A 27,095-nucleotide genomic window follows, 5' to 3' on the forward strand; every position below is an offset into this window, starting at 1 on the left:
GAGCAGAGAAAATAAGAACGGCTTGTTTTTTTCCTATGCCTTGTAAAGTAAATCATATTCAATTGAATATGGGGGGGGGGGGTAAAAAACCCTGTGAACACACCCCACCCCCCATAATCCTATACAATAGGAAGTTTAAATATGAGCATTTATAGAAACAACAAGGATGACAACATCCATAAAAGCGAAGCGCTGAACTGGTAGGACAAACGGACATTAACACTTGTATAGTGTCAAAATTGAATAATCAGATTATAAATGTATAAGAGTCGATGCAAAATTGATTATAGAGTTGCTACGCTTTCTAAATCTTACCTAATTACTGCAGGAATCATCATGCAAAGTTTGTAATCGATAGGACAATTCTAACATGCCTAAATTAACAAAAAAAGCTATCCGTTACGGACGGACGTACGGAGTGACGGACGGACGTATGGACGGACCGACCCTAAATATAGAAAAGCTTCGCTTTTAAAAATTAATTTTTATGTGAGACAATGTTAGAACTTAGATATACCTTTGTAAGAATGTGTTTCTAAGGACTAATTTTTAAAAGCGAAGCTTTTCTATAATCAAGGCCGCTCCGTCCTTTACTGATATCTCTTATCATAATTTTCTTTTCTATAATTGGGGTTGGTTGCACGTCCGTCCGTCTGTACATCTGGAACAGATAGATTTTTTAGAATTTAGGCATGTTAGTATTGTTCTATTGTACAATTTAGAAAGCATAGCAACTCTATAATATTCACTTATAATTTAGTTTTCACTTAAACATTTATATTCTGATTATTCAGTTATAACAACAGACAAAATACAAGTGTTAATGTTTGTTTGTACTACTATTTTGCTTTTAAGGAAGTTGTCATACTTGTTTTTTATCTCTCATTTGATTCTTAATCCTCTCCCTCTCCCATATGTTGACCCGTTTATTAAGATGAACTGTTAAAGAGGGGGGGGGGGGGGGTGGAGTATTATCATAAGAACCTCATAAAAAGGAGGGAAATTTTAACTGAAGATAAATTTTTTTCTGCAGTGCCGTTACTTTACAAATACGAACTGTAAAATTACAAGTCAAACAAGATAAAGTGGTTCTTTGACAATCACTATTTAATCTGGACAACATTTTGCTTCAGTAAACAATGTTTATACTTTATAATGACGTGCATATTAAGTAAATATTAAGTAAAAAAACCTTTCAGTGTTAAAAATCTTATCTATTATACAAATTTTATATCTATTTAAATTTTTTTCATGTATTTAATTCCATTATTTTTTTCATGTATATTTCAACAAAAAAAAAAATTTGCTAGAAATTTTTTTTTGTAATATGCGAAGGTTCCGTGATCATATGAACAGGCTATTTTATTTGAGAAATCCACTATTTTTTAAAAAACTCAAATTGCCCAATAAAATTAAACGGTCTAGCTAAGTTTTTGAAAGGGATAATTAGTGATTTACAACGATATCCTGGCCGTATGAAAATGTATAGCTATTTCAATATTTATCAAATACCTATTTAACCCCTTTCTTTCACACGTTTAACCCCCAGTATGAAAATTAGGGAATTTAGCAATATTTGGCACCAATTTTAATATTTTGAAGCCGTAAATTAGTTTTTGAAACTAACGATATGACTGTTATGAAATCACTAAAAACAAATAAATTTTGATAAATGTTGCATGATTCCAATTCATCAGGGATCTAAAGGGATAAGACAATGGCTGATAAATTAATTTACATCACCAATGATGATGCATAAAATAACCCTTCTGTAAGTTACAATTTGTGTTTGAAATGTTTGATTACCAAATGAATAAGTTCATTAAAAGTCTCCAAGGTTGTTAAGCCAGCAAATAAGAAAATGTTATTATTAGACTTTGGGGACTAGTGTAATAATAACCCAATGTCCCCTCCCTCTCTGAAATTTATAGAAAATGTACAAGTTAAGTTAGGTAAAATGTTTACATAAGCATACTTTTAAATGCAATTTTATAACTGAAAATAGATAATTTTTAAAAAGTTTTTATCGTCAAATAAACCTATTAATATTTTTTTTCTATTCTTTATTTTAGATTTTATTAAATCTTATGACGTACGGCTAAGATATTTTTTTATTATTTTCCCTTGGTAACATTTGCAATCTGTTCAGATGGTCAGTTTTTAAACACATATAAGCGTTTTTATTTTTAAAAGCGAAGCTTTTCTATAATTAGGGTTGGTCCGTCCGTCCGAGATAGATAGCTTTTATTCGTTAATTTAGGCATGTTAGAATTGTCCTATCGATTTCAAACTTTGCATCATGATTCCTGTAGTAGTTAGGTACAATTTAGAAAGCGTAGCAACTCTATAATCATTACCATAATGTCCGTATGTCCATGTTAAACATGCTGATTTTTCTACTTTTTTAACAACAAATTTTTATGAGATCTAATTATTCGATTGATCTGATTTTTGGTATATTGATTCCTGGGACAACAAAGAACAATATTATAAGCGAAGCAACTCTATAATCAAGTCCTAAAAATGTAAGTATGTCCATAAACATTATCCTGTATCAAGCAGTTTTTCAACAAATGAACTTACAATTTTGCTTCAACTCTTATACTTTTATATTCTGATTATTCAGTTTAGACACTATACAAGTGTTAATGTCCGTTTGTCCTACCGTTTCAGTGCTTCGCTTTTATGGATGTTATCATCCTTGTTTTATTACATTTTTTGTTTGGTTCTCTAAGCATGGTTTTAAACTAAAGCGCTTATCCACCACCCCCTCCCCTGGCAAAATTTAGGTTGACTAAGCTTCAGTTTTGTAAGGCAGGACATAAAATAAAATCATCGCCAAAAAAATCCTAAAACCACGTAGACTAATTGATAAAACCTTTATTCGGGCATTGGAGAAAACGTCTTAATATTATTTTAGAATTATTGAAGGCTGTAACTCTCTATATTCTCTGACTTCTGTGATTAAATATAACTTTTAAAACTAAGCTTTTCTTAGAAGGAGAGACAGGGGCAGTGAGAACACACAAAGAACAAGGATGACAACATCCAAAAGAAGCGAAGCTCTGAAACAGTATGACAAACTTACATTTACACTTGTATAGTGTCAGAACAGGTTAAGCAAAATATAAAAGTATAAGTGAAAAAAAGTTTTAAGAATTTTTTTTGCAAAATGTGCTTAGGTACAAGATACTGTTTAAGGACATACTTACATTTTTAGGACTTGATTATAGAGATGCCCCGCTTATTAAGTAGTACCTTGTTATAATAGGAATCAGTATTCCAATAATCAGATAAATAGGATAATGAAAAAATGTTAGTAAAAGGATAAATATTAACATTTCTTTAATAGACATACGAACATTCTTGTTACGAGTATAGAGTTGCCTAGTTTCTAAATCGAACTATCACTGGAATCACCAAGCAATATTTGAAATCAATAGGACAATTCTAGCATGCTAAATAAACTATCCGTTTCGGAAGGACGGACTGGCATTAATTAAAGAAAATCTTTGCTTTTTAATAAGTAATTCAGACTTTTCGTGCATTCACTTCTATAACTACGACGCAAAACACTTATCCAATACAGAAAGTTTGGGGAGAGGAGAGGTTTAAGGGCTAAAAAAAAGGGAAAAGAAGACAGGGATCTTAAAGGATAAGAAAATAGAGGATAAATTAATGTATATCCCCAAAAATGAAGCACAAAATACACTTTCTGTAAATGTCAATAAGTGGTTGAAACGTTTTGACACTCAACTTAATATAGCCGATCAATGTACATCCCCAATGCAATTACACAAAATTACCCCCTAGATTACAATTAGTGGTTCACACATTTAGACACTTAACTTAATAAAACAACTAATCAAACTTCAATAAAAGTAAAAAAAGTTGTTAAGCCAACGAATAAGAAAACGTTATTATAAAACTTTGGGGACTAGTGTAATAAACAGCGCACTGTCCCCTTCCTCCCTGCAAAGAAGGAAAGGAGAATTGTTGAAAGAACTTTAGAAAAATATTTGTTATTTCCTTATTTGTAACTTTCTAAAAGCATAGCTTTTTATCATTAGGGTCTGGTGGTAACAGTTTTCCAGTATGGCTTCTAAACCGAATAATATCAGGTGTTCTTAGCCATAATGATAATAGTATCGTATTACAGACAATTTTCCACAAATATTAAAATGAAAATCATAAAATGAATATAAATTTTGTTTGCACGGGCCTTCGACCTTTCGGCCTAACAAAACTGTTTTTAAACGTGTAATTTTTCATTTTTATATCCGCAGAAATCTGTCTATTATGCGATGATATAAATATGATAGTTCCTAATTTGTAACTTTGTCAAATCAAAGTTTTTTTAACATCAGGGTAACCAGGGATCTAAAGGGATAAGACAATGGCCTAAAAATGTATTTACATCCCCAATGAGGATACACATAAACACCCCTTCTTTAAATTACAATTTGTTGGTTAAAACGTTTAGACTCTTAACTTAATGAACCAACCAATCAAAATTTTGTCCTTGCAGTTGTCCAAACAGTCCAATGTCCCCTCCCTCCCTGGTTTTTTAGCTTAACTGCTTTTTTGACATGAAAGAATTATCTGATTTATTTAAACTTATCATTGCAACTCTAACAGTGTAACATATATGCTCAAGGAGAGAGGGCTGTTTATGTCCCCAAAGTTTTATAATAACGTTTTCTTATTCGTTGGCTTAACAACTTGTATAATTTTGAATAGTTGATTTATTAGTTTGAGTGTTTAAACGTTTCAACTACTAGTTTTAATCTACAGAAGGGGTAATTTTGTTTATCATCATTGAGTTACAATATCTGCTATTGTCTTATCCCTTTAGATCCTTGCTATATGCTAATACTGTTAGCTAATATGAGCTATTTTAGCTTAGTTTTTATGGATGTTGTCATTCTAGTTTAAAATACGAATTCAACAAATACTATTACACAATAAAAATGTAAACATCTTGATGGACTGTTTTAAGTCAATTCCTTAGTTACATTTTAATGGCTTTTTAATAATATCAAGGATGACAACATACATAAAAGCAAAGCTCTGAAACGTTAGGACAAACCAATATTAACATTTGTTTAGTATAAGATTTTAAAAAGTAGAATATAAATGTTAAGTCTTCAAGTATATGTGTTGCAAACCTGCATAAATACAAGATGGTATTTAAGGAAAAGCAAGATGTTTAAATTGGCGTAGAGACTTTCTCGTAATGATTATAGAGTTGCTACGCTTACTGAATCGTACTTAACTGGTTGAAAACGATAGGACAATTCTAACATATCTAAATTAACGAAAAGAGCTAACCGTTTTGGACTCACAGACGTACCGAACATAATTATAGAAAAGCTTGCATCAAAAATGTTTTAGACCTAGCCTTTGGGTAGGGATATATAAGTTAATTACCCCAATTTCTTGCAGATTTGAATATAACAAAAAATTGTTTGGTGGAGGGAAATTTTTTTTGAAGCCATAATAAAAAGGGGGGAAAGGGTGCAGGAAGTTTAATTGTTTTGGTCGTTCACTTTATTAGGCTAGTTTTAGAAGTTGAATAATAGTTTATGAATAAAAGAATTCTTAAATGCAAAAACTTGAAAGAAACGATAACCCACAAAAATGCTTTTATCAAAATATCAACAAATTAAATAAGAAATTCGTCTAAAAAGCGGGTCAACATTTGAACAATTAAGGGTTTGGAAAACAATAAGCATATCGAAAAATGAACACCCTCCGACCCTATAAGATCAGAAAAATAGCAAAAAAAACATTCCCAGACATTTAAAAAGCTTCCATGGCAAGTACAACAATTCGGACCTGAACTTTATGAATTTATCAGGGTAGCATTAGTTCTTGTAATCGAAAGCGTAGATTTATTTAACTTTTTTACCCCCCCCCCCCGCCCCCAACCCACTCACATAAAAGAGGAAAATGGTAAACTTTTGTTTCTTTGTTAATAACTTTAGGTTAGGTTAGGTTATATTGAGTTAGGTTAGTGTTCCCTTGATATCAACTTTTAAGTAGCTTTTTAAAATAGCATTATTGTGTACAAAAAAATGTACAATTTAAACAAATTATATTTCAAAAGTGCATTGACATACTTTGCAAAAGAGTTTTTTTTCTGTCTCATGTGACTTTTAAATCTAGGTTTAACATTTAGCTTTTTAGATTGAGGGTAGTTTACGTGCAATTGAGTATTTTAGAGTATTTACAGTCCAACCCAACTTCCTATTTTAATTTTGTTTTATATAGGTACATTTGCTGTTAATCTATAATGCGACGCTTATATTTCTAAATGTTCTTCCGTCCAATTCAAATGTCCATAATAAAAGTGTTTTCTCTGTTGATGATAAATATTTATTTATGCCAAATATTTGAATTTTTCTTTGATTGCGCAAAATTAAACATTTAAAGTTTAATTTTTAAAACAAAGAATGTATACTTTAGTACCGATTTGGTTTTCCTTTACAGTGAAGGTGCTCAAAGGTTTATTCTTGGGAAATCGGCTCATCCTACTTCCTTAGAAAAGTTGTCCCATAAAAAGACAAACCTCTTAAAAACTAACCACCATCCCTTTTCTTCTCTTAAGTGAAATATTTTTTTTTTTATAAATGATTAGCAATTTGTTTACAATAGATGAAAGATAATTGTTCTTCGTGTTATTTGAGCAAATATTTGTTTAAAATCTACCTGACCACTCTAAATATTATCGTATTGCACTTTTCAAATGCCAGGGATCATAAGCGATAAGACAATGAACGATAAAATAATGTAAAATGTACATCCTCAATTATAAAAATTATCCCTATTGTCGTTTTGAAACTTAACTTAATGAACTAACCAATGAAATTCAATAAAAGACGGCAATGATTAAGATTAAGATTAATGATCATAAAAAAAACTTGAGGGACTTTGTGTAACAGCCCAATCTCCCCTCCTTCCTTGTACCTGACTACTCTAAGCATTATCTTAATGCAGTTTTCAAATGCACTTGAGACACTAAATGTATAAGTATAGATATATAAACCTAACAACTACCTGGATCCAGATTTCTGCATTCTTATAGTGACTTGGCTATGTTAATATTCCTGACATTATTGGCTGATATTTAAAGACCCAATTGAAAGTCGGAACAGGGTCCACGAGTGGGGACATACAGTTTTTTAATCCATGCCCAATCTATTGTTTTACTCCAATCATAAGACAAGCAGGAGAACAATGAGGGGTAAATAGTTCTACAGCCCTCTTATACTTTCTTATATCTATCATTTACAAAGGGTAGAATTTAGAAAATTGGGGAAACTTTATAGTTCTCTATGTCTCTCTAAAAAAAACGTTTTCTTATTCGTTGATCTAACAACTTTGGTTGGTTGGTTCATTAAGTGGAGTGTCCAAACGTTTCAACATATAATTGTAATAAAAAAGGGTCAATCATGATTGGGGTTAAACATCAATATATCGGCCATTGCTTTATCCCTTTAGTTCCCTGAAAGTATTAATTACTACATTCATTTCCTGGCTTATCGAGTCAAATGCTTTGTTTAGTTCAAAGTGCCTATAATTAAATACATCGGGTTATTTATTACACTAGTACCCAAAGTCTTATAATAATATTTTTCAAAAGTTAGCTTAATAACCTTGGGGACTTTTATTGAATATTGATTGGTTAGTTCTTTTAGTTTGGTGTCTAAACGTACCAACCAATAATTTTAATCTAAAGAAGGGGTAATTGTATATACCATTATTGGTGATGTACATTAATTTATCGGGCATTGTCTTATCCCTTTAGATCCCTGCAAAAATTGCTACATTCATTTCCTGGCTAAGCGAGTCAAATGCTTTGTTTAGTTCAAAGTGTATATAATTAAATACATTTTAAACTTGGGCATATTGGTTCCAGGACAAACACAGGAGTGACAAACGTCGAAGTGTTTAATTTATAAAGTTAATTAAGTATTTCTACAAAGGTTAGGTTAGGTTAAGGTATGATTTTAAAAATAAGCCCCCGCAGAGGTTAGGCATTTAAAAACCTATAAGGTTCGAAATTGGTTAGGTAAGGTCAAGTGTCCACTCCGACGTTTGTCCTAGGACCATCATTAATTTATTATAAGAAAATTGAGGTTTAGTAAAAAAACCATTTTTCCGCCCTTTTAGGGTTTTCTCAAACTTTCATTTTTATGATTTGATTATAGTGATGCCCAGCTTATAATATTGTGCTTTGTTGCTCATTATTTCAAAATTAGTTAAATAGGATAATTATTACCAAACGAAATTTCTAAAATGTTTGAATTAACGAAAAGAGCTAAACATCACAGACGTACGAATGGACGGACCGACTCCAATTATATCAAATTTTTACATGAAATATCATAAAATTCTCCAATATTGCTACTAAATGCAGAGTTTTATACAGGGATCTAAAGGGATAAGACAATTGCCGATAAATGAATGTACAATTTACTATACATCCCCAATAATGTCCATAAAATTACTGCTGTAGATTACAATTAGTGGTTGAAACATTTGGACACTTATTTTAAAGAAACCAACCATTAAAAACTCAATGTTATTAAGCCTACGAATAAGAAAACAGTATAATAAAAATTTAGGGACTAGTGTAATAAACAGCCCATTGTCCCCTTCCGTTCCGGTTATATAAGTTTACAGGATTTTTTTATGAACATGCAAATTTGAAAATAATCATGAAAGACATTGTTACGACATCATTACGACATCAACATTTTTTATTTTGTATTTGTGTGTCCAGAATAGTACTTTTAGCAGGAGGGAATGGGACATTGAATTTTTATTACACTAGTCCCTAAAGTTTTATAATAACGTTTTCTCATTCGTTGAATTAACAACTTTGGGGACTTTTACTGTATTTTAATTGGTTGGTTCATTTAGGTGAGTGTCAAGACGTTTCAACCACTAATTTAATCGAAGGGAAATTTCCTTCAGAATTTCAAGTTAGGGATGTGTTAACCTCACCCACTAAATATAAAATAAAACCATCTATCAGCAAAATGCCTATCAATATCATTGTAATTAAAAGTCTAAAGATACTAGAATCTAAAGGGATAATACAATGGCCGATAAATTTATGTACATACCCAATGATTATACACAAAATTACTCCTTCTCAATATTAAAATTAGTGGTTGAAACTTTTGAACACTCAACTTAATGAATCAAGCAATCAAATTCCACTAAAATCCCTAACATTGTTAAGCCAACTAATAAAAATTTTTATAAAACTTTGGGGACTAGTGTAATAAATAGCGCATTTCCCCCTCTCTCTCTGCTAAGGATAACTGTACCATTAAATAATATAAGTTGTTGCTAAGGGCAATGACAAATTTTTGAAGATATTTCTAAAAACCTAAAGAAAGTCCAAAGTTTACATTTTAAGCCATAAATGACTTATATACGTTTTTCTGTGATTTGTACCTGTCCTAGCTGCGCTAATAATGTACATTATTATATTTGTTGTTTATGTTTGTTTACCTGGAGCCTAACTACCATGGAGGGAGGGGACAATTGCCTGTTTATTACACTAGTCCCCAAAGTTTTACAATACAGTTTTTTTATTCTTTGGCTTAACAACTTTGGGGACTTTTATTGAATTTTGATTGTTTGGTTAAGTTGAGTGTCCAATCGTTTCCACCACTAATTGTAACATACAGGAGGGGTAATTTTGTGTATCATGTGGGGATGTACATCAATTTGTTAGCCATTGTCTTATCTCTTTATATCCCTGCTAACTATGCTTTTAGTGTCAACATCTCCTCCTCCTGTTTCTACCCTTCTTTTTCCTGCAGCGATATTTTTGGTGTTTCTGCAATAATGGCAATATTTTAAATTATTTAAATGAGGCAAAAGATAAGACAATGGCCGAAATTTATTGATGTACATCTACAATGATTATACAGATAATAAACCCTTCTGTAGTTGACATTTAGTGGTTAAAATGTTTAGGCACTTAATATGAACCAACCAATAAAAATTTTAAAAATTCCCCAAAGTTGTTAAGCCAACGAATAAGAAAATATCTAATTATAAAATTACACTAGTTTCCCCCACCCATCTCCCTGCTGATTTGTAACTACAAGCCTATTTTAAGCTGAACCATGCCTTACATTGGTTTATGATAACAAAAACTGCAATGTCTGAATGTCTAGAGACATTTTCAATGCTACTATGTCAGGCTAGTGATTTAAATAGTATGATTGATGAGAAGACATTATAAGAAATAATTAAAATTAGTTTAATGATTATTTAGTAGCAAAATTGTGAACAAATTATCCAAAATTAAACTTTATAGATAAAGTTAATTAAATCAAATGGTTTTTTATCTATCGCTTTACCAGGTACACAAATGTACCTGAAAGTATTTAGAATGATCTGCAATATTCTTTGAATATCACACCATATAACCATTTCCAAACAAAGGTTTGACAATTAAACGAGTATCGGTCACTCTATGTGCACAGTTGAGTACTTATAACCCCCCATCCTTTTTTTAAAAATAAATTGAAAATAATGTTGTTAGCTTTTTGTTTGTTTATTACTTAAGGTTAGATTAGGTAGAGAGTCTTTGGGTAGCCTCGTAGGGTTAGAGACGATCGCAGATCGATTTATTTCATAAATGAGAGAAGGATTTTGTAGTTTAAATATTTTAACAAAAGCAGTAAAGATTGGCCAATTCATTTTTATTAAAGTATTTTTTTTTGTTTTTATTTTCATTACTTTTGCTAAATTTAAAGACACCTGTCTCGCTGTTATATCAGAACACCCAAGTTGTATAACTGGCAAACGGCCAGGCTTTACCTTTACCCCAGAGGTTATAAATTGACGCACAGCATCACAACAACTTCAGTCTAATACTAGACAACAAAGCTTCAACAAGAATGAATACAGCCGCAGGGAAAAGAATAAGGTAACACAATTGTTTTCTTTGTTTTAGAATTATTCAAGAAAATTAATAGGAATAAAGATTGATAATGGATACGCCCCTAGAGGCCAACCCCTAGTCTTCAGTTGAGATTTAAAATGAGAAACTTATTTTTTTTTTACTGTCGTTTCTTTTGGGAGGAAGGTGGTACCCTTTCCCAAAATAGCTATAAACCTTTCCAAGACCTATGAGAAGCTATCCTGTAAGGGGGAACCATATCTGTTCAGCGGTTCGTGAGATCCTTTGGTACAGACAAACAAATAAAACTTAGAACAAAGAGTAAACATAACAAAGAACAAATACATAATCCTTATGATAAAGTAAAAGGATGTCTGTTTGTTTGTACCGAGGGATCTCGCTAACCGCTGAACCGATATGTTTCTCCTTTACATGGTTAATTCTTATAGATCCTTGGAAGGTTTATAACTATCTTGGGAGAGGGTATCACCACCCTCCCAATAGTACTTGCATTTAATAAGTACCATTGAAGTTTTAAAAAAATAAAAGAATTTTAATTTTATAATCCATTCATATTGAAATTTAAAACATTTTTTATTACATGACAATAAAGCCATACTAGGATTAATTTATAATAAGATTTAATTTTGATTGTTTCATAAACACAAATAATCTAATTATAAAACAAGAAATAAACAAAATATACCACAACCAGGGAACTAAAAGGATAAGACAATGGACAATAAATTGATGTAAAACTCCAATGATGATCACAAAATTACCGCTTCTGTAGATTAAAGTCAGTGGTTGAAACGTTTTGACACTCAACTTAAAAAAAAACAGTACAATTAAAATCTAATTAAAGTTCGCAAAGTTGTTAAGCCAACGAATAAGAAATCGTTATTATAAAACTTTTAAGACTAGTGTAATAATCAGCCTAATGTCTCCTCCCTCCCTGCAAATTCTTTAGAAAAACATATTTTCTTTTCAGGCGAGCTACATTGACTGAAATCAAGGAGGGGGAGGAGTGGGAATGGCCTAACCAAGGAAATTTGGATGAGGAGGTAAAACCCACAGCTTTGATAAACAAAATTACCCCTTATATATTGTAGATAAAAAAAATGGTGAAAAAGTTTTGACATTGTTACTTAATGAACCAACCTAGCTTTTAAGCCTACGAAAAATACATTATGGTAAATACAAAATAGGTTTTAAAAATAATTCAAACCTTTAAAGTCAACATTCAAAGTTCTAATAAAATTAAATTTTTTGACAGAATAGAACGAACTTATAATAATTTATTGATATGAGAATCTAAATTGCAAAACCTAATAAAAAGCCTGGATATTGACTACGTAACAAACATAATATTAAAGATTCTTTGTTACATAATGAATTCAGAAATACTTCTCGTCTTTTTATCTATCTAACTTATTATCTACATATTTATCTATCAATCTATCTATCTAGAGATCTGAGTGTGAGGAAAATGAGATTAATGAACTTTCAACTTTGGAAAAATGTCTTTCTATCTATCCAATCATCTATCTATCTATCTATATGTCTATCTTCTATCTATCTAGAGCTCTGATAGTGAGTGTGAGCAAGAGGAGAGCGATGAACTTTCAACTGAAGAAATTTTCAACAACTTTGATGAACTTATCCAGGTATAGTCAACATAAATTGTATAAACAAATAATTGTCATCTGAAGCCGTTATTAGAACTGGCCAGCTTTTAACTATTTTTTTTTTTTTTTTAAATGTCATTTGTAGCTATTTGTGATTAATGAGTCTTATTGTGCCTTTAAAAAAAATTACGTCATACAATACAAAATATCAACGATTGGTTAAAACACAGACTAAATTTCCTGTGGCAGGCCGCGCCAGTATACATTTTAATTGAATGTGGTAGGCCAGTATGACATATTTTTTTATAGGCACTTTAAAAAAACTTCGTCTAACCAACCGGTTCTAATCCACCGGATACTTGTTGGTTTTAAAGCGATAAGGGAAAATATTATTTCTACATGAATATATGACATAAAATAAGACAAAATAAATTAACAAAAGGTATACAAATAAAAATAAATAATTTTAAAATTAAGGATTTGAAGTCAAATCTAGAGATAGTTGTATCTGATGCTCTGAAGAAACTAAATATGAACAGAGAGAATATATATATAATATATTAAGGATTAGAAGAGTAATCTAGAGATAGTTGTATCTGATGCTCTGAAGAAACTAAATATGAACAGAGAGAATATATATATGATATATTAAGGATTGGAAGAGTAATCTAGAGATAGTTGTATCTGATGCTCTGAAGAAACTAAATAAGAACAGAGATAGTATATATATAATATATTAAGGATTGGAAGAGTAATCTAGAGATAGTTGTATCTGATGCTCTGAAGAAACTAAATAAGAACAGAGAGAATATATATATAATATATTAAGGATTGGAAGTCTAATCTTGAGGTAGTTGTATCTGATGCTCTGAAGAAACTAAATAAGAACAGAGATAGTATATATATAATATATTAAGGATTGGAAGTCTAATCTTGAGGTAGTTGTATCTGATGCTCTGAAGAAACTAAATATGAACAGAGAGAATATATATATAATATATTAAGGATTGGAAGAGTAATCTAGAGATAGTTGTATCTGATGCTCTGAAGAAACTAAATATGAACAGAGAGAATATATATATAATATATTAAGGATTGGAAGAGTAATCTAGAGATAGTTGTATCTGATGCTCTGAAGAAACTAAATATGAACAGAGAGAATATATATATAATATATTAAGGATTGGAAGTCTAATCTTGAGGTAGTTGTATCTGATGCTCTGAAGAAACTTAAGAAGAATAGCAGAGATAAGAAACTGGCGGTCAAGTTTATTCCTGGTGAAGGAACCAATAAGAGGTAACTTAAAACTAACAGTGGAAGCTTTTTAATTAGAAATAGTTTTTCAATTTTTAAAATTTTTATTTATACTAGCTACTGTGCATCTATCATCTAGTGACTCCGTTTTTTAAGGATTAAGAGGACGACATAAAAATAGCCTAAAACTACATCTCAAAAGAAAATATCCCAAAACCGACCTGAGACCTACAAGAAGATTTCCCAATAGATAAGATTTAGTAGTTACTGATATCTTAAGCTTCAGACAAAAAAAAGCTTACCACTTTATATAATAGGATTGATTCTTTGATGAAAATGTAATGATATCTTTTAGAGATGACATTATCAACCCCGTGAAGGAGGAAATCTACACCCACTGGAAAAGAGAGATGAAACAGGTATAGAGTAAATATATACAGAGAGGGAGGGGACATTGGGCTGTTTATTACACTAGTACACAAAGTGTATAATAATGTTTGCTTATTAATTTGTTAGTTTACCAACTTAGTGTCTAAACGTTTCAATCGCTAATTGTAGTCTACAGAAGGAATAATTTTGTGTATAACCATTGGGTATGTACATCAATTTATAGACCATTGTCTTATCTCTTTAGATCCAGGGTAAACATTATAGTCTTAGTGGTATTTGAAAAAATCTGGGAAAGATTTGAGGAAGAAGACATTTATTGTACAAGAATTTTTAGAAAACAAGATAATGTTTAAATGTAATTAAAGAGAAAAAAATTCAAAGACAGGTTTATTAATATCTTATATAATATATATATATATATATATATATATATATATATATATATATATATATATCTTATATAGAAAATGTGTTTAAAAATGAAAAAAATAAAATTTAATATTTCAGGTTATCAAAGTTACCCAGAAAAGGTTGAACAAGCTGAACCATGATAAACTTGGAGAAATTAATAACCTTGGTTTCAAGGTATCTATTAAAGTTATTTTAACGGTATATTAAAAACTAGCGGCAACGCCTCTTAAACAAATTTATCTTTGGGGGTGGTGGTTGCCTCCTCTAAAATAGTTATAAACCTTTACAGGACCTATGAAAAGCTTCTCTGTAAAGGAGAACCAAATCGGTTCTGTGGTTAGCGAGATCATTAGAGCACAGGCAGACAAAGATCCTGTTTCCTTATTATTTATATGGATATGAAATATCTGATTTTGAAAATATTGTTTAGATGAACAAGAGGGAAGCTTCAATTCTTGAAAGTTATAATAATAACAATTATAAATATTTAAAATAATTTGTATAAAACTTTCTAGGGAAAGTATCTGTCTGCTCCAGTAGCTCCCGTGACCAAGGGCACCAAGGTTCTGGAGAAAGGTATCGACCTGAAGGCCTTGTTCAAGGACATGGAGAACCTCTACAGTGCTTATGGCGAGAAGTAAGTTCAGTTTTTATTCATAAATGCATCTAAAGGGAGAGGACAATGGCCAATTAATTGAAGTACATCTTTATATTACAATTAGTGGTTGAAAATGTTAGGACACTTAACATAATGAACTAATCAAATTTAAAAATAGTCCTCAAAAATGTTGAGTCAACAAATATGAAAACGTTATTTTAAAACTTTGGGGGCTAGTATAATAAAAAACCCAATGCCCCTTCCTTCCAGGATTTTTTATATACACTATAAAATGCTTCTTATAGGCACTATAAAGAGCATCTCCAGTTATATTTAATATTTCCTTTTCTTCAGAATGTCCAACAAGATCCCCATTTACAATATTGGCGGCATAGAGAAGTCAAGAAGCTGTGCTGCCTTCCCCTGGTGGAAACCTGTTTGTACCATGTGCAATATGGCCATTGAGTACCCAATCAAGAAGGCCATCAAGTATCAGGTACTTTACTGTCTTTCTATCTTCATGTCTATCTTTTTATTAAATGTTCATCCATCTTTCTATTCAAGCCTTGCTGGCTATCTAACCAAGGAGGGAGGGGACATTGGACAGTTTATTACACGAGTCCCCAAAGTCTTATAATAGCGTTTTCCTATTTGTTGGTCTAACAACCTTGTTTACTTTTATTGGTTTTTGATTGGTTGGTTCATTCAATTGAGTGTCAAAGATCTAAAGGGATAAGATAATGACCTATAAATTGACTTAATTCCCAATGATGATACACAAAATTACCCCTTCTGTATATTACAATTAGTGGATTAAAATTTTTGACACTCAACTTAATGCATGTACTAATCAACGTTCATTTAAAGTCCCCAAAGCGAACGAATAAGAAAACCTTATTAACTTTGGGAAATAGTGTAATAAATGTCCCCTTCCTCGCAGGAGGTACATCCATCTTTCTGTCTATGCCTTGCTGGCTATTTAACAATACATTTGTAGGAATACTGTTTTTCAGTTTCACTTCAATACCGATTAATATTCGTTCCTGTTATCAGCCATACTGAAAAATTATGTATAACATTGTACCATAAACAGCTTTCCGAGGATATAAAAATGTACAATCATAACATCAAAACCGGCATCTCGGGGCTAACAAAACTGGTTTTAATCTTAAAATTGTAGATCTTTATATCCTCGGAAAGCTGTTTATAATTCGATTCTCATGTATGTATCTATTAAGGAGAATGATAGAGAAGTTCTTGACATCTTGAAGGACTTCACCATGGATTACAGAACTACTAAGAAACTTCAGGATGGCTGGAATGAGATGCAAAAGGTTGGTTTTGGGATAATTTCTGTGGTTTCAAAGAAATTATTGTAATTTAAACAATGACAATTACATATGCCTCTAGGGGCACTTGAGGGATGGGGGAGGTTAGAATACATCAACCTAATTTTTATTTTAGTTTTAAAAGGAAAAGAAAAGAAAAATTTTGTATTGTTGTACCTCCCCCAAAAGTAGTTAAAAATTTTCCCAGAACTACTAGAGGCTACAATGCAATGTAAAGGACAACCATATCAGATCAGATACACAGACACATAGAGATCCTATTATTTTATTTTAAGGATAATATAACTCTCATAATTTAATGTTATTTATAATTTAGATGAAGGAAGCGAAGCCTACAGAAACAGAGAGAAAGCTGAAGAAGAATCTGTTGAAAGGACGCAGGGGAAGCTCCTCTACCCAGAGAATGATGGAAAGAAGAGAGAGGAAGAAATATGTCATGAAGGTATTATTGTCAGGGATCTAAAGGGATAAGACAAAGGACGATATATTGATGTACAAGCCAACGGATAAGAAAACGTTAATAAAAAAACTTTAGGGACTAGTGTAATAAACAGCCTAATATCCCCTCCCTCCTTGTAATATTTTGCTGATAGATTTTTTAATATAAATTTTAGAAGATTTATTTATCTTTAGGGAGGATATTTTAACTATAGAAAAACTATTTTGTTTTCGTTGTATGATGGAATAAGCACTTACAGAATCTAAAGGCTCTGTATTCAAAATGGCTCGAAAAGAGCTTAAAATCATCCTTAGACTTACATTTGAAAATAAAAAAAGCCCAAAACCATTACAAATACTTTGTGGAGCTAACCTAAAGTAGAAAAAAGTAGAAGAGTTGTTATTGAAATCTTAAGCTTCAGATAAAAAAAAAACTTACTACTTTATATTATAGGATTAATTACAATTAATTGTGTCATAATAATTAGTTAAGAACACCTAAATATTTCTTAATTGTGTCATCATAATTTAAAATATTGGATATAGTCCCTTTCGTATCAACGCCTCTTAAGAGGCGTTTCGTCGTATTTTCTCAGTAGCTTTTCCCCTATTTCTAGCCACTGCGGGGCAATTACCTAACCCAACTAAACCTTACCTAACCTAAAATAACCTATCAAAATTTACTGTGAAAATACGACAAAACGCCTATTATGAGGCATTGTCATGAAAAGGACTATACCCAAAATAGAAAAAAAATATAACATTTTTTTTTATAGGAGATTGAAATTAATGGTGAGAAGAGATACTACCTCATCAAGAAGAAGGAAGAAAAGGTAAAATTTGAAGTTCGATAATAAATAAGGAAGTTAGTATTTGTTTTTAAGGGTTTGCATGCAAGGAGGGAAGGGGAAACTGTTTATTGCAGTAGTCCCAAAAGTTTTATATTGGCTTAACAACAACATTTGATTGAATTTTTCATCTAGTTGAGTGTCCACTCGTATCAACCACGAATTGTGTATCATTATTGGAAATGTACAACAATTTATTGGCCATTGTCTTATCCCTTTAGATCACGGATTTGTTTGAGTTGTTTTAATTTTTTTATTTGCAAGAATCTTTATTTAATGAAAATTTTTAAGGTTGTATTATGTTTTGTCCTAAAGTCAAACAATAAGACAAACAGAAAGGGTCTATCTATTGAGTTGCTTCGCTATGAGAGTAAAAAAAACTGTATTTCTTCTTCAAGAAGACCCTGTTCCGACTTTTAATTTTAAATATCAACGAATAGCGTCGGGAATATTAACTCAGAAAAGTCACTACAAAAGAGCAGAAAGCAATTTGCTAGCAGTCGAAAAAGGTCCCTAACAGGGGGATCAAGATAGTTGTCTGATTATAAAGCTATACTATACATTTATTGCTGCGCTAATACATTTTAATCCTTTTACAGGCAGCTGAAGACGCAGCCGACATTTTTGCTGACTGGAAGAATAATCTTATGAAGAAGAAACAGAGAAAACCTAGACAGAGAAAATTGTCTCATAGGAATGGATATTTTTAGTTGGATACAAGTGTAAGTTCCCCAAAAAGCTTACACTATATTGAAAAAGCATACATCTTAAAGGTTCCGTTAAATACTATAAATTCTAGCAGTTTTGGACGGGGTGGAAGGCGACATTGGGTTGTTTTTTACACTAGCCCCCAAAGTTTTATAATAACCTTTTCTTATTTGTTGGCTGAACAACTTTGAGGAGTTGGTTTGTTCATTAAGTTGATGATCCAATCATTTCAATAACTAATTGTAATCTAAAGAGGGGTAATTTTGTGAAACATCAATGGGGTTGAAATATCAATTTATTGGCAATTGTCTTATCCCTTTAGATCCCTGATTTTTCTAAACATGAATTATAGAAGAATAAAACTATCCACTGGTGCAGAGCTCAAAGAAAAGAAATGTTGAAACAAGAGATTGCCATGCCCTATGCCCCCAAGACTTATGCCGAGGCATTGAAGACCAACCTGAAGAGAACTGAACAGCAAAGTGTGGAGGATATTTTCCAAAGCTTCACCTATTATCTCAAGCATTTAGCTAAGAAGGATTATACACCCAATGACTGGGCTGATATCTTCTTTAATTTCAGGTAGATAGATAGATAGAAATTGAGATGGATGCATAGATAGATAGACAGATGGTTGCATAGATAGATAGACATATGGATGCATAGATAGATAGATTACCAGATGGATGCAAAGATAGATAGACATATGAATGCATAGATAGTTAGAGAGATGCATAGATAGATAAACAGATGGATACATAGATAGATAAACAGATGGATACATAGATATATAGAAGGATGGATGCATAGATATGTAGTTAGACATATGGTTGCATAGAAAGATTGGCAGATGGATGCATAGATAGATAGACAGATGGATGCATAGATAGATAGACAGATGATTGCATAGATAGATAGACAGATGGATGCATAGATAGATAGCTAGATGGATGCATAGATAGATAGACAGATGGATGCATAGATAGATAGATAGATGGATGCATAGATAGATAGATAGATGGATGCATAGATAGATAGATAGATGGATGCATAGATAGATAGACAGATGGTTGCATAGATAGATAGACATATGGATGCAAAGATAGATAGACATATGAATGCATAGATAGTTAGAGAGATGCATAGATAGATAAACAGATGGATACATAGATAGATAAACAGATGGATACATAGATATATAGAAGGATGGATGCATAGATATGTAGTTAGACATATGGTTGCATGGAAAGATTGGCAGATGGATGCATAGATAGATAGACAGATGGATGCATAGATAGAAAGGCAAATGGATGCATAGATAGATAGATAGATGGATGCATAGATATATAGACAGATGGATGCAAAGATAGATAGACATATGAATGCATAGATAGTTAGAGAGATGCATAGATAGATAAACAGATGGATACTTAGATAGATAGACAGATGGATGCATTGATAAATAGACAGATGGATGGATAGATTAGTAGACAGACGGATGCATATATATATATTATATAGACATATGGATGCATAGATATATAGACAGATGGATGCATAGATATATAGACAGATGGATGCATAGATATATAGACAGATGGATGCATAGATAGATAGAAAGATGGATGCATAAATAGGTAAAAAGAAAGAAAAAATGAGTTTTATAAAGACACAAATGATATATAAATTGATAATAATTAGATAGATAAATTATTTACTAAGTATATTTGCGATTACTTTTATTTAATGAAATCTTCCAATTTTTAACATGTACAAAACGGCCTGATTAATTGCTTCAAGATCCATGTCAGATCTATATAGGAAATAAATGTCTATAAACGAGCTCAAGTTTTCCAAGGAATATATGATTAAAACTCATAGTGCTCCAATAATCCATAATAAACTCTCATTGCCCAGAACGATAAGACCCATTATTTTACTTTATTAAAAATAAATTCATTTTTTTCATTTCATGTTGCTATTTACCTTATATTGATGTATTTAATTTCTAATCATAAAAAAGAAAATTTAAATTTATAATATGATAAATTTAAGAAAACTATGTTTTAATAGAATTCGATTGTGGCGACATTTTGTGTGTTCAAATATTAAACTAAAATTGTAATCATCATCATTAACCCTTTGGTGATGGTAATGTAAAGAAAAAAATATAATTTAAAAAAATCTTTTAAAAATCATTTAAATTATTAAATATTTACTTTCTTTTAGATAGTAATGCCGGGTGAGGAAAATAGATTTATTGAGAAATAGATATGCATATAGAAAACTAGCCAATAGGGAGATAGTTATATCGAGCCAACTCTAGTAAATACATACAATCAGAGAGACAGAATACAGATAGACACAAAAGGTAGACAGCAATACAAGAAATCAAACAGGATTATAGATAGAAATTTATAAACTCATTAGAGACAATAAGAATGTGTATAACTTTTCAGCCCCAATGATGATACCCAAAATTACCCCTCAGTAGATTACAATTAGTGTTAAAACGTTCGGAGACTCAACATTATGAACAATAGAAATAGAAGAATAGAAGCATATTCTGAACCCTTTTTTCGTAAAATCTAAGAAGGAACATTTCTAGCAGACAAAAGTATTGTTTACTTTCGACTCAAGCTGATGTGGATTCTTAAGAAATTATAGACTCGCTACTCGATAGTGAGGCAAAATTATTTTTGTGAAAAATCATCCAAAAGCACATTAAAATCTACAAAAATTAAACAAAATCATATGTTAATAACCCTTTTAAGATTTTATTTAATTTTTGTAAATGTTTTTATTCGATTTGGAGGATTTTTCACAAAAATAATTTTGCCTCACCAGCGAGTAGCCAGCCTAATTTTTTTTAAGAATCCACCTCGTTACTAAGCTTTCAAATTTAAACGAAATTTTTGGGCAATTAATTCTGATTCCGCAAAGCTTTCTACAAAGAAAATATACTGTTTACAGCTGACTTTTATATATGTATGAAATGAAAAAAAACATGCATTCGTAACAAGATGTGTACAAAATTTCAACCAATGAAATTAAATGTATGTACCGATGCGATTCTCCTATTGGCTCAATCAGACATTCCCTCTCTTTCTTAGTACCTTTATTTTATGAACCAACCAATAAGAATTCAATAAATTGCCTAAAGTTGTTAGCCTAATAAACAACTTTGGGGACTACCTTCTTGGTAACTTTTAGTAAACTGAGATATTATTTCAGGCACAACTTCCACGTGCCTGCGTCCAGACCAGAAGATATTGACATCCTGGCGACCACAACCTGTATTCCTGGCCTTAATTCCGGCAGTCTGCCCGGAGTTATGACTATGAATGGAAACCTGGATTGTGGTAGACCCACCATTTCCGCCCTTCCTAACCTTCCTAGGGTAAGTAAAAACCAGAGGGAGGTGACATTGGGCTGTAAATTACACTAGTCAAACAAGGTTTTATAATAAGAGTTTTCTTCTTCGTTGACTTAACAACTTCGGGGACTATGGTATTTTTGATTAAGTTAAGTGTTCCAACGGCTCAACTACTAATTTTGATCGACAGAACGGGTAATTTTGTGTATCATCAATGGGGATGTACATCAGTAAAAAAAAGTATAGAAAGGATCTAAAGGGATTAGACAATGGCCGATAAATTTATGTACATACGCAATGATGATACACAAAATTACTTCTTCTGTAGATTACAATTAGTGATTAAAACGTTGGGACTCTCTAGTTAATGAACCAACAAATAAAAGTCAGTAAAACTCCCCAAAGTAGTTAAGCCAACCATAGATGAGAACTAAATTTTAGAAGCTTTTTAAAGTCCCTATAAAAAATTACGCTAAACTTGCCTACCATTAGTCAATTAAAATGTATTATGACCTGCCATTGGTAATTTAGTCTGTTTAACGGCCTATTATTGGTCATTTGAATTGTATGACGTCATTTTTTTATAGGCACTATAAACATCTTTTTTTAGGGTAAGATATTGCTACCCCCAATGAAGTTAACTGGAAGAAAGATAATGAAACCCAGCAGAACATTTACCAAAGAAATTCTCCTGAAGAAGGAAAGAGCTCTCAACATGAAACCTATGAAAAAACAGCAACAGGTATAATCATTTCCAAGTGTGGCTTCCAAAATGATTTATATCCGCTGGATTAGAACTGGTTCTCAGCAATACTGAAAAATTATGTATCGCATCGAATTACAGACAAGTTTCCACGAATATTAAAACTAAAACCATAAGATTATCACCAGTTTTGTTAGTCTGGGCCTTCATCCTTCGGGCTAACATCAGTTATAATATTAAATTTTTCATTTTTATATCTGAGCAAAAACTGTCTATACTTTGTCAATTATAAGTGTTAGGGAAAAAAACCAGCAATGTGTTTCTTTAATCTTTAGTAGAAAATAGCTTAAAACCATCCCATGGCCTAAAATTAAATAGCAAAAAACCATCACAGGACCTATGCTATGCTTACCTACAATCCAGAACCCAATCAGTTCAGTAGTTATCAAGATCTTAAGCTTCAGACAAAAAACATTACTATATAATAAGATAAAGAATGAAAAAAGATTTAATTTTAAAATAATTTTCAGGTAGCACCCAAAAGAGATTACACCCAGGAAGAAATCTTCAGTGACTGGATGGTAAACCTGGCAGACCTGGAGCCTGCATCCACCTCCATCCAACTCCCAAATGTCATCAAGTTCGGTTACATCCAAGAACAGTTCTTCCAGGACTGGATCCACAACCTGGAGGAGCCAAAAGTGCAAAGAGCCCAGAAAATCCGCGAGTCACAAAACATGCAAAGAGCCCAGGAAAATAAATCCCCGAAAATCCATAGGGGTCCACTGGCCATGAAACAGCTGGACTACACGTGTGAACAATACTTTGCTGAGTGGAGCTCAAATTTGATGGAGAGTGAGGGGGTGGAGATTATCAGGAGGCCTGCTGCCGCCTCTCAATCACCCCCCAAGACCCCGTCCCCCACCCCCAGGTTGACTAGAAAGGCTACCTCTCCAAAGAAAAAGGTAAATATTATTCCAGTATGGCTTGGCCACCGATTAATACCCGCTGGATTATAACCAGTTTTTAGCCATAATGAAAAATCATGTTCTGCATCGTAGTACAGCCCAATTTCCACGACTATTAAAATAAAAATCATGAAATGAATACAAGTTTTGTTAGCCTGGGCATTCGGCCCCTCTGGGTTAAAAAAAACTTACTACTTTATATGATAGGATGTATCCAATTTTAAAAAGCTTCCCTAAGAGTAAAAAGATTTTCTCGTATTCATTCGAAAACGATTAATATCCGGTGGATTAGAACCGGTTCTTATCCACCGGTTCTTATCCATACAAATTATATCCAGTTTTCTACGAATAAAAAAAATATACAATCACAAGATTAAAGTTTTTTTAGCCCGTACCTTCGGCTTCTCAGGGCTAAAAAAACTGTTTTTAATCTTATGGGTGTACATTTTATATCCGTGGAAAGCTGATTAAAATACGATGCAAGAAATAACTAATTCATTATTAAGGAAACTACTGCTGTGATGATGAATGATGAAGTATTTGAGGATTACAAAGAGGATAGGAGACATGATTTTAACAAGGTACAAAACTTTTTAATAAAAACATATGATGAAAACATCCATAAAAGCGCCTTTAATGTTGCAGTTTGCTTGATATTTACGTTTTTCTGAAAAGTGAATAAATATTAAATATATGTTATTCCTAAGAGAGTAAATCAAAATTTTTTGTATGTTTTTTTTCATAGAACAACTTACTGGCAAGTAAAAAATGACAATGCGAAAATGAAAATGGCATAGATGAATTATGCAGATACTTACCTGCTCACTTTTCCAAAGACCTTTTTCGTCCGCTATCAAATAGGTTTCTGCTACTTAGCTGTGTTAATATTGTTTAATTTTCAAAGACCCAATAGAGAGTCGGCACAAGGTCCTTTGAGATGGGACATACAGTTATTTAATCCCTTTCTCTCTAGTGTTTTACTTTAAGATCCTTAAGATAAATTCATACATATTTTTTCAGGTGAATAAGATCAAGGATAAAAAGAAAATTGAAGCAGAAAAGAAAGGTTCAGGAAAGAGGGTCAAGTAACTAATATAAACCTATCAATATTGAGGATCAAATAAACTTTAACACTAACATTTCAGACGTTAATATTTAAGGTCTATTAAAGTATATATAAAAAGTTGCTCATTTTTTTGTAATACAAAACAGAGTTAAACAAAAATAAAAATAAAAAAGGCGTTTTCAAATATTTTAAAAATTGTTGAGAATGTTTCAAAATATATTTATTTGAATCATGGTTAAACAAAGTATTTAAAAGTATTTAATTATATTTATTCAAATATTTAATCATAAACTTATAAATACTCAAATATCAAAATTAATTTATTTAATTTAAAATGGGCTTGTAAAGATTATCTCACTAAGTAATTGTACCTAATTATTGTCATATTGTTATTAAGTTATAAATGCTAGTATTTATAATGTTATTTAATCTTAAATGAATTATATAATTGTTGAAAAATGCTTTTATTTATTTTTTTAATTTTAGTTTTTCATCGATAAAACAAGGATGACAATATCCATAAAAGAGAAGCTATGAAACGGTAGGACTAACGGACATTAACATTTGCATAGTGTTAGAACTGAACAATCAGAATATAAATGTATAAGAGTCGAAGCAAAATTCTAAGTAAATTTGTTAAAAAACTGCTTGATACATAACCTTGTTTATGGATATTATAGAGTTGCTTCGCCGAAAATATTTTACTTTGTCAATCGGATAATTAGATAAATTAAAAAGGTAAAAAAATCAACAAAATTATAGTGTCTACGCTTTCTAAATTGTATCTAACTACTACAGGAATCACAAGCAAAGATTGAAATTGATAGGACAATTCTAACTTGCCTAAATTAACGAAAAAAAGCTATCCGTTCCGGACAGACGGACCGACCCGAATTATAGAAAAGCTTTTGCTTTCAAATATGTAAATTTGATAATGCTATAGTGTACTTTTTATATTTAGTAGCGGATCCGTCCCTAGATGTCTCTAGGGGCCCTTGAGGGGGACAGGGTTAAGTCTATCCCTCCATATTTAATCTTTTTAAAAAAGTAAAAATAGTTCTTTTCTAGGACCTGTGAGAAGCTACTCTGTAAAGGAGAACCATATCAATGAAGAAGTTAGCGAGATCCTTCGTTACAGACAAAAAAATCTTGCTACTTTATATAACAGGATTTGAAAAAAAGAAGGAAAATTTTATCCATTTGTAGCGCGAAAAAAAAAGTTTAAAAATAACAGAGTTGTAGTACAATTCTAAATATAAAGTATGTAAGCTTTTTATTGGTCCCTGTATGGTTTCTTTATTTCTAAGTTTGTTTTTAGGCTATTTTCCTACTTTGCTTACGGCTTCGGATACAGAGCTCCTAGATGTTAGAAGCGCAGCCGCTAGTAGTATGATAAAGAAATATTGAGACTAGTGTCTGCTAATCCTTCTTAAAAGCGAATTTTTTTTTTAATTGGGGTGGGTCCGTCCTTCCGTAACGGATAGCTCTTATCGTTGATATAGGCATATTAGAGTTTTCCCACCGATTTCAAACTTGACATTGTTATTCTTGTTGTAGTTAGGTACAATTTAGAAAGCGTAGTAACTCTATAATCATTATCAGAAAGTATTTAAAACATTTTGATTTTTAACTTTTCTACAACAATTTTTCATAATTATCCTATTCATCTAAATTTTGGAATACAAAGTACAATGTTAAAAGCGAAGCATCCCTATATTCTCTGGCATCTACATGTATATTCTACTTATTAAGATCTGACACTATAAAAGTGTTAAAGTACGTTTGGCCTACCGTTTCAGAGCTTCGCATTTATTTGTGTTGTCATCCTTGTTTTTACAAACAATCATATATGGATTATTTCTTTCTCATATTCACTTGAATCCGGTGGATAGGAACCGTTTTTCATCCATACGAAAAAACTATGTCTAGCATCATATTATATCCAGCTTTCTTTGGCACCTCGGGGCTAAAAAAACTGGTTTTAATCTTATAATTGTACGTTCTATATCCGCAGAAAGCTGTTTATAATACGATGTGATAAATAACTATTAGCATACTTGTTGACGTGTAAGTGAGCTACAGTGACATACTGTAGAACTTCATTGCTTAGTTATAAAGTAGCCGCGCTTCTTTGTAATAATATTTTAGAGCTTCGATTTTATTGATGTTGTCATCCTTGTTAAATATAATCCTTAAACAATGATGTCTGTCTGTACCAAAGGATCTGACTAACCGCTGAACTGATCGGGTTCTCCTTAACAGGGTAGCTTCTCATAGGTCCCGGGAAGGTTTATAACTATTTTGGGAGAGGGTACCTCCACCCTCCCAAGAGAAATCGCCCCGAGAAAAAAATCCCCAACCCCAAATTTTTTATTTAATATTTTTAAATAAATTTACAAACGAATTCAACTTCCCCCTTCTTAG

At 31.6% G+C, this 27,095-nt stretch overlaps 1 protein-coding gene across 4 annotated transcripts in view; it reads left to right on the plus strand.

The window, feature by feature from the left end:
- Positions 1–25,130, plus strand: part of LOC145323968 (uncharacterized) — a 34,252-nt gene extending 9,122 nt beyond the window's left edge. The window contains exons 2-20 of one of the 4 annotated variants that reach the window (XM_080166592.1): positions 10,882–10,960; positions 11,925–11,997; positions 12,517–12,600; positions 13,039–13,060; positions 13,765–13,858; positions 14,172–14,235; positions 14,714–14,791; positions 15,133–15,254; positions 15,570–15,711; positions 16,454–16,549; positions 16,881–17,006; positions 17,779–17,835; positions 18,450–18,542; positions 18,935–19,140; positions 21,793–21,958; positions 22,545–22,676; positions 23,168–23,602; positions 24,112–24,186; positions 24,626–25,130. In XM_080166592.1, coding sequence (XP_080022718.1) covers positions 10,932–10,960; positions 11,925–11,997; positions 12,517–12,600; positions 13,039–13,060; positions 13,765–13,858; positions 14,172–14,235; positions 14,714–14,791; positions 15,133–15,254; positions 15,570–15,711; positions 16,454–16,549; positions 16,881–17,006; positions 17,779–17,835; positions 18,450–18,542; positions 18,935–19,140; positions 21,793–21,958; positions 22,545–22,676; positions 23,168–23,602; positions 24,112–24,186; positions 24,626–24,694 — 2,163 coding nt within the window. In that variant the 5' untranslated portion in view covers positions 10,882–10,931 and the 3' untranslated portion in view covers positions 24,695–25,130. Of the gene's footprint in view, positions 1–10,881; positions 10,961–11,924; positions 11,998–12,516; positions 12,601–13,038; positions 13,061–13,214; positions 13,237–13,302; positions 13,325–13,742; positions 13,859–14,171; positions 14,236–14,713; positions 14,792–15,132; positions 15,255–15,569; positions 15,712–16,453; positions 16,550–16,880; positions 17,007–17,778; positions 17,836–18,449; positions 18,543–18,934; positions 19,141–21,792; positions 21,959–22,544; positions 22,677–23,167; positions 23,603–24,111; positions 24,187–24,625 lie in introns of all 4 variants that reach the window. The other 3 variants (XM_080166590.1, XM_080166591.1, XM_080166589.1) reach the window with 3 other exon arrangements.
- The last annotated feature ends 1,965 nt before the right edge of the window (positions 25,131–27,095 follow it).

The sequence above is a fragment of the Acartia tonsa genome, chromosome 7 (genome assembly GCF_053477335.1).
Source record: "Acartia tonsa isolate MP-2025a chromosome 7, ASM5347733v1, whole genome shotgun sequence".
Lineage (NCBI taxonomy): Eukaryota > Metazoa > Arthropoda > Copepoda > Calanoida > Acartiidae > Acartia > Acartia tonsa.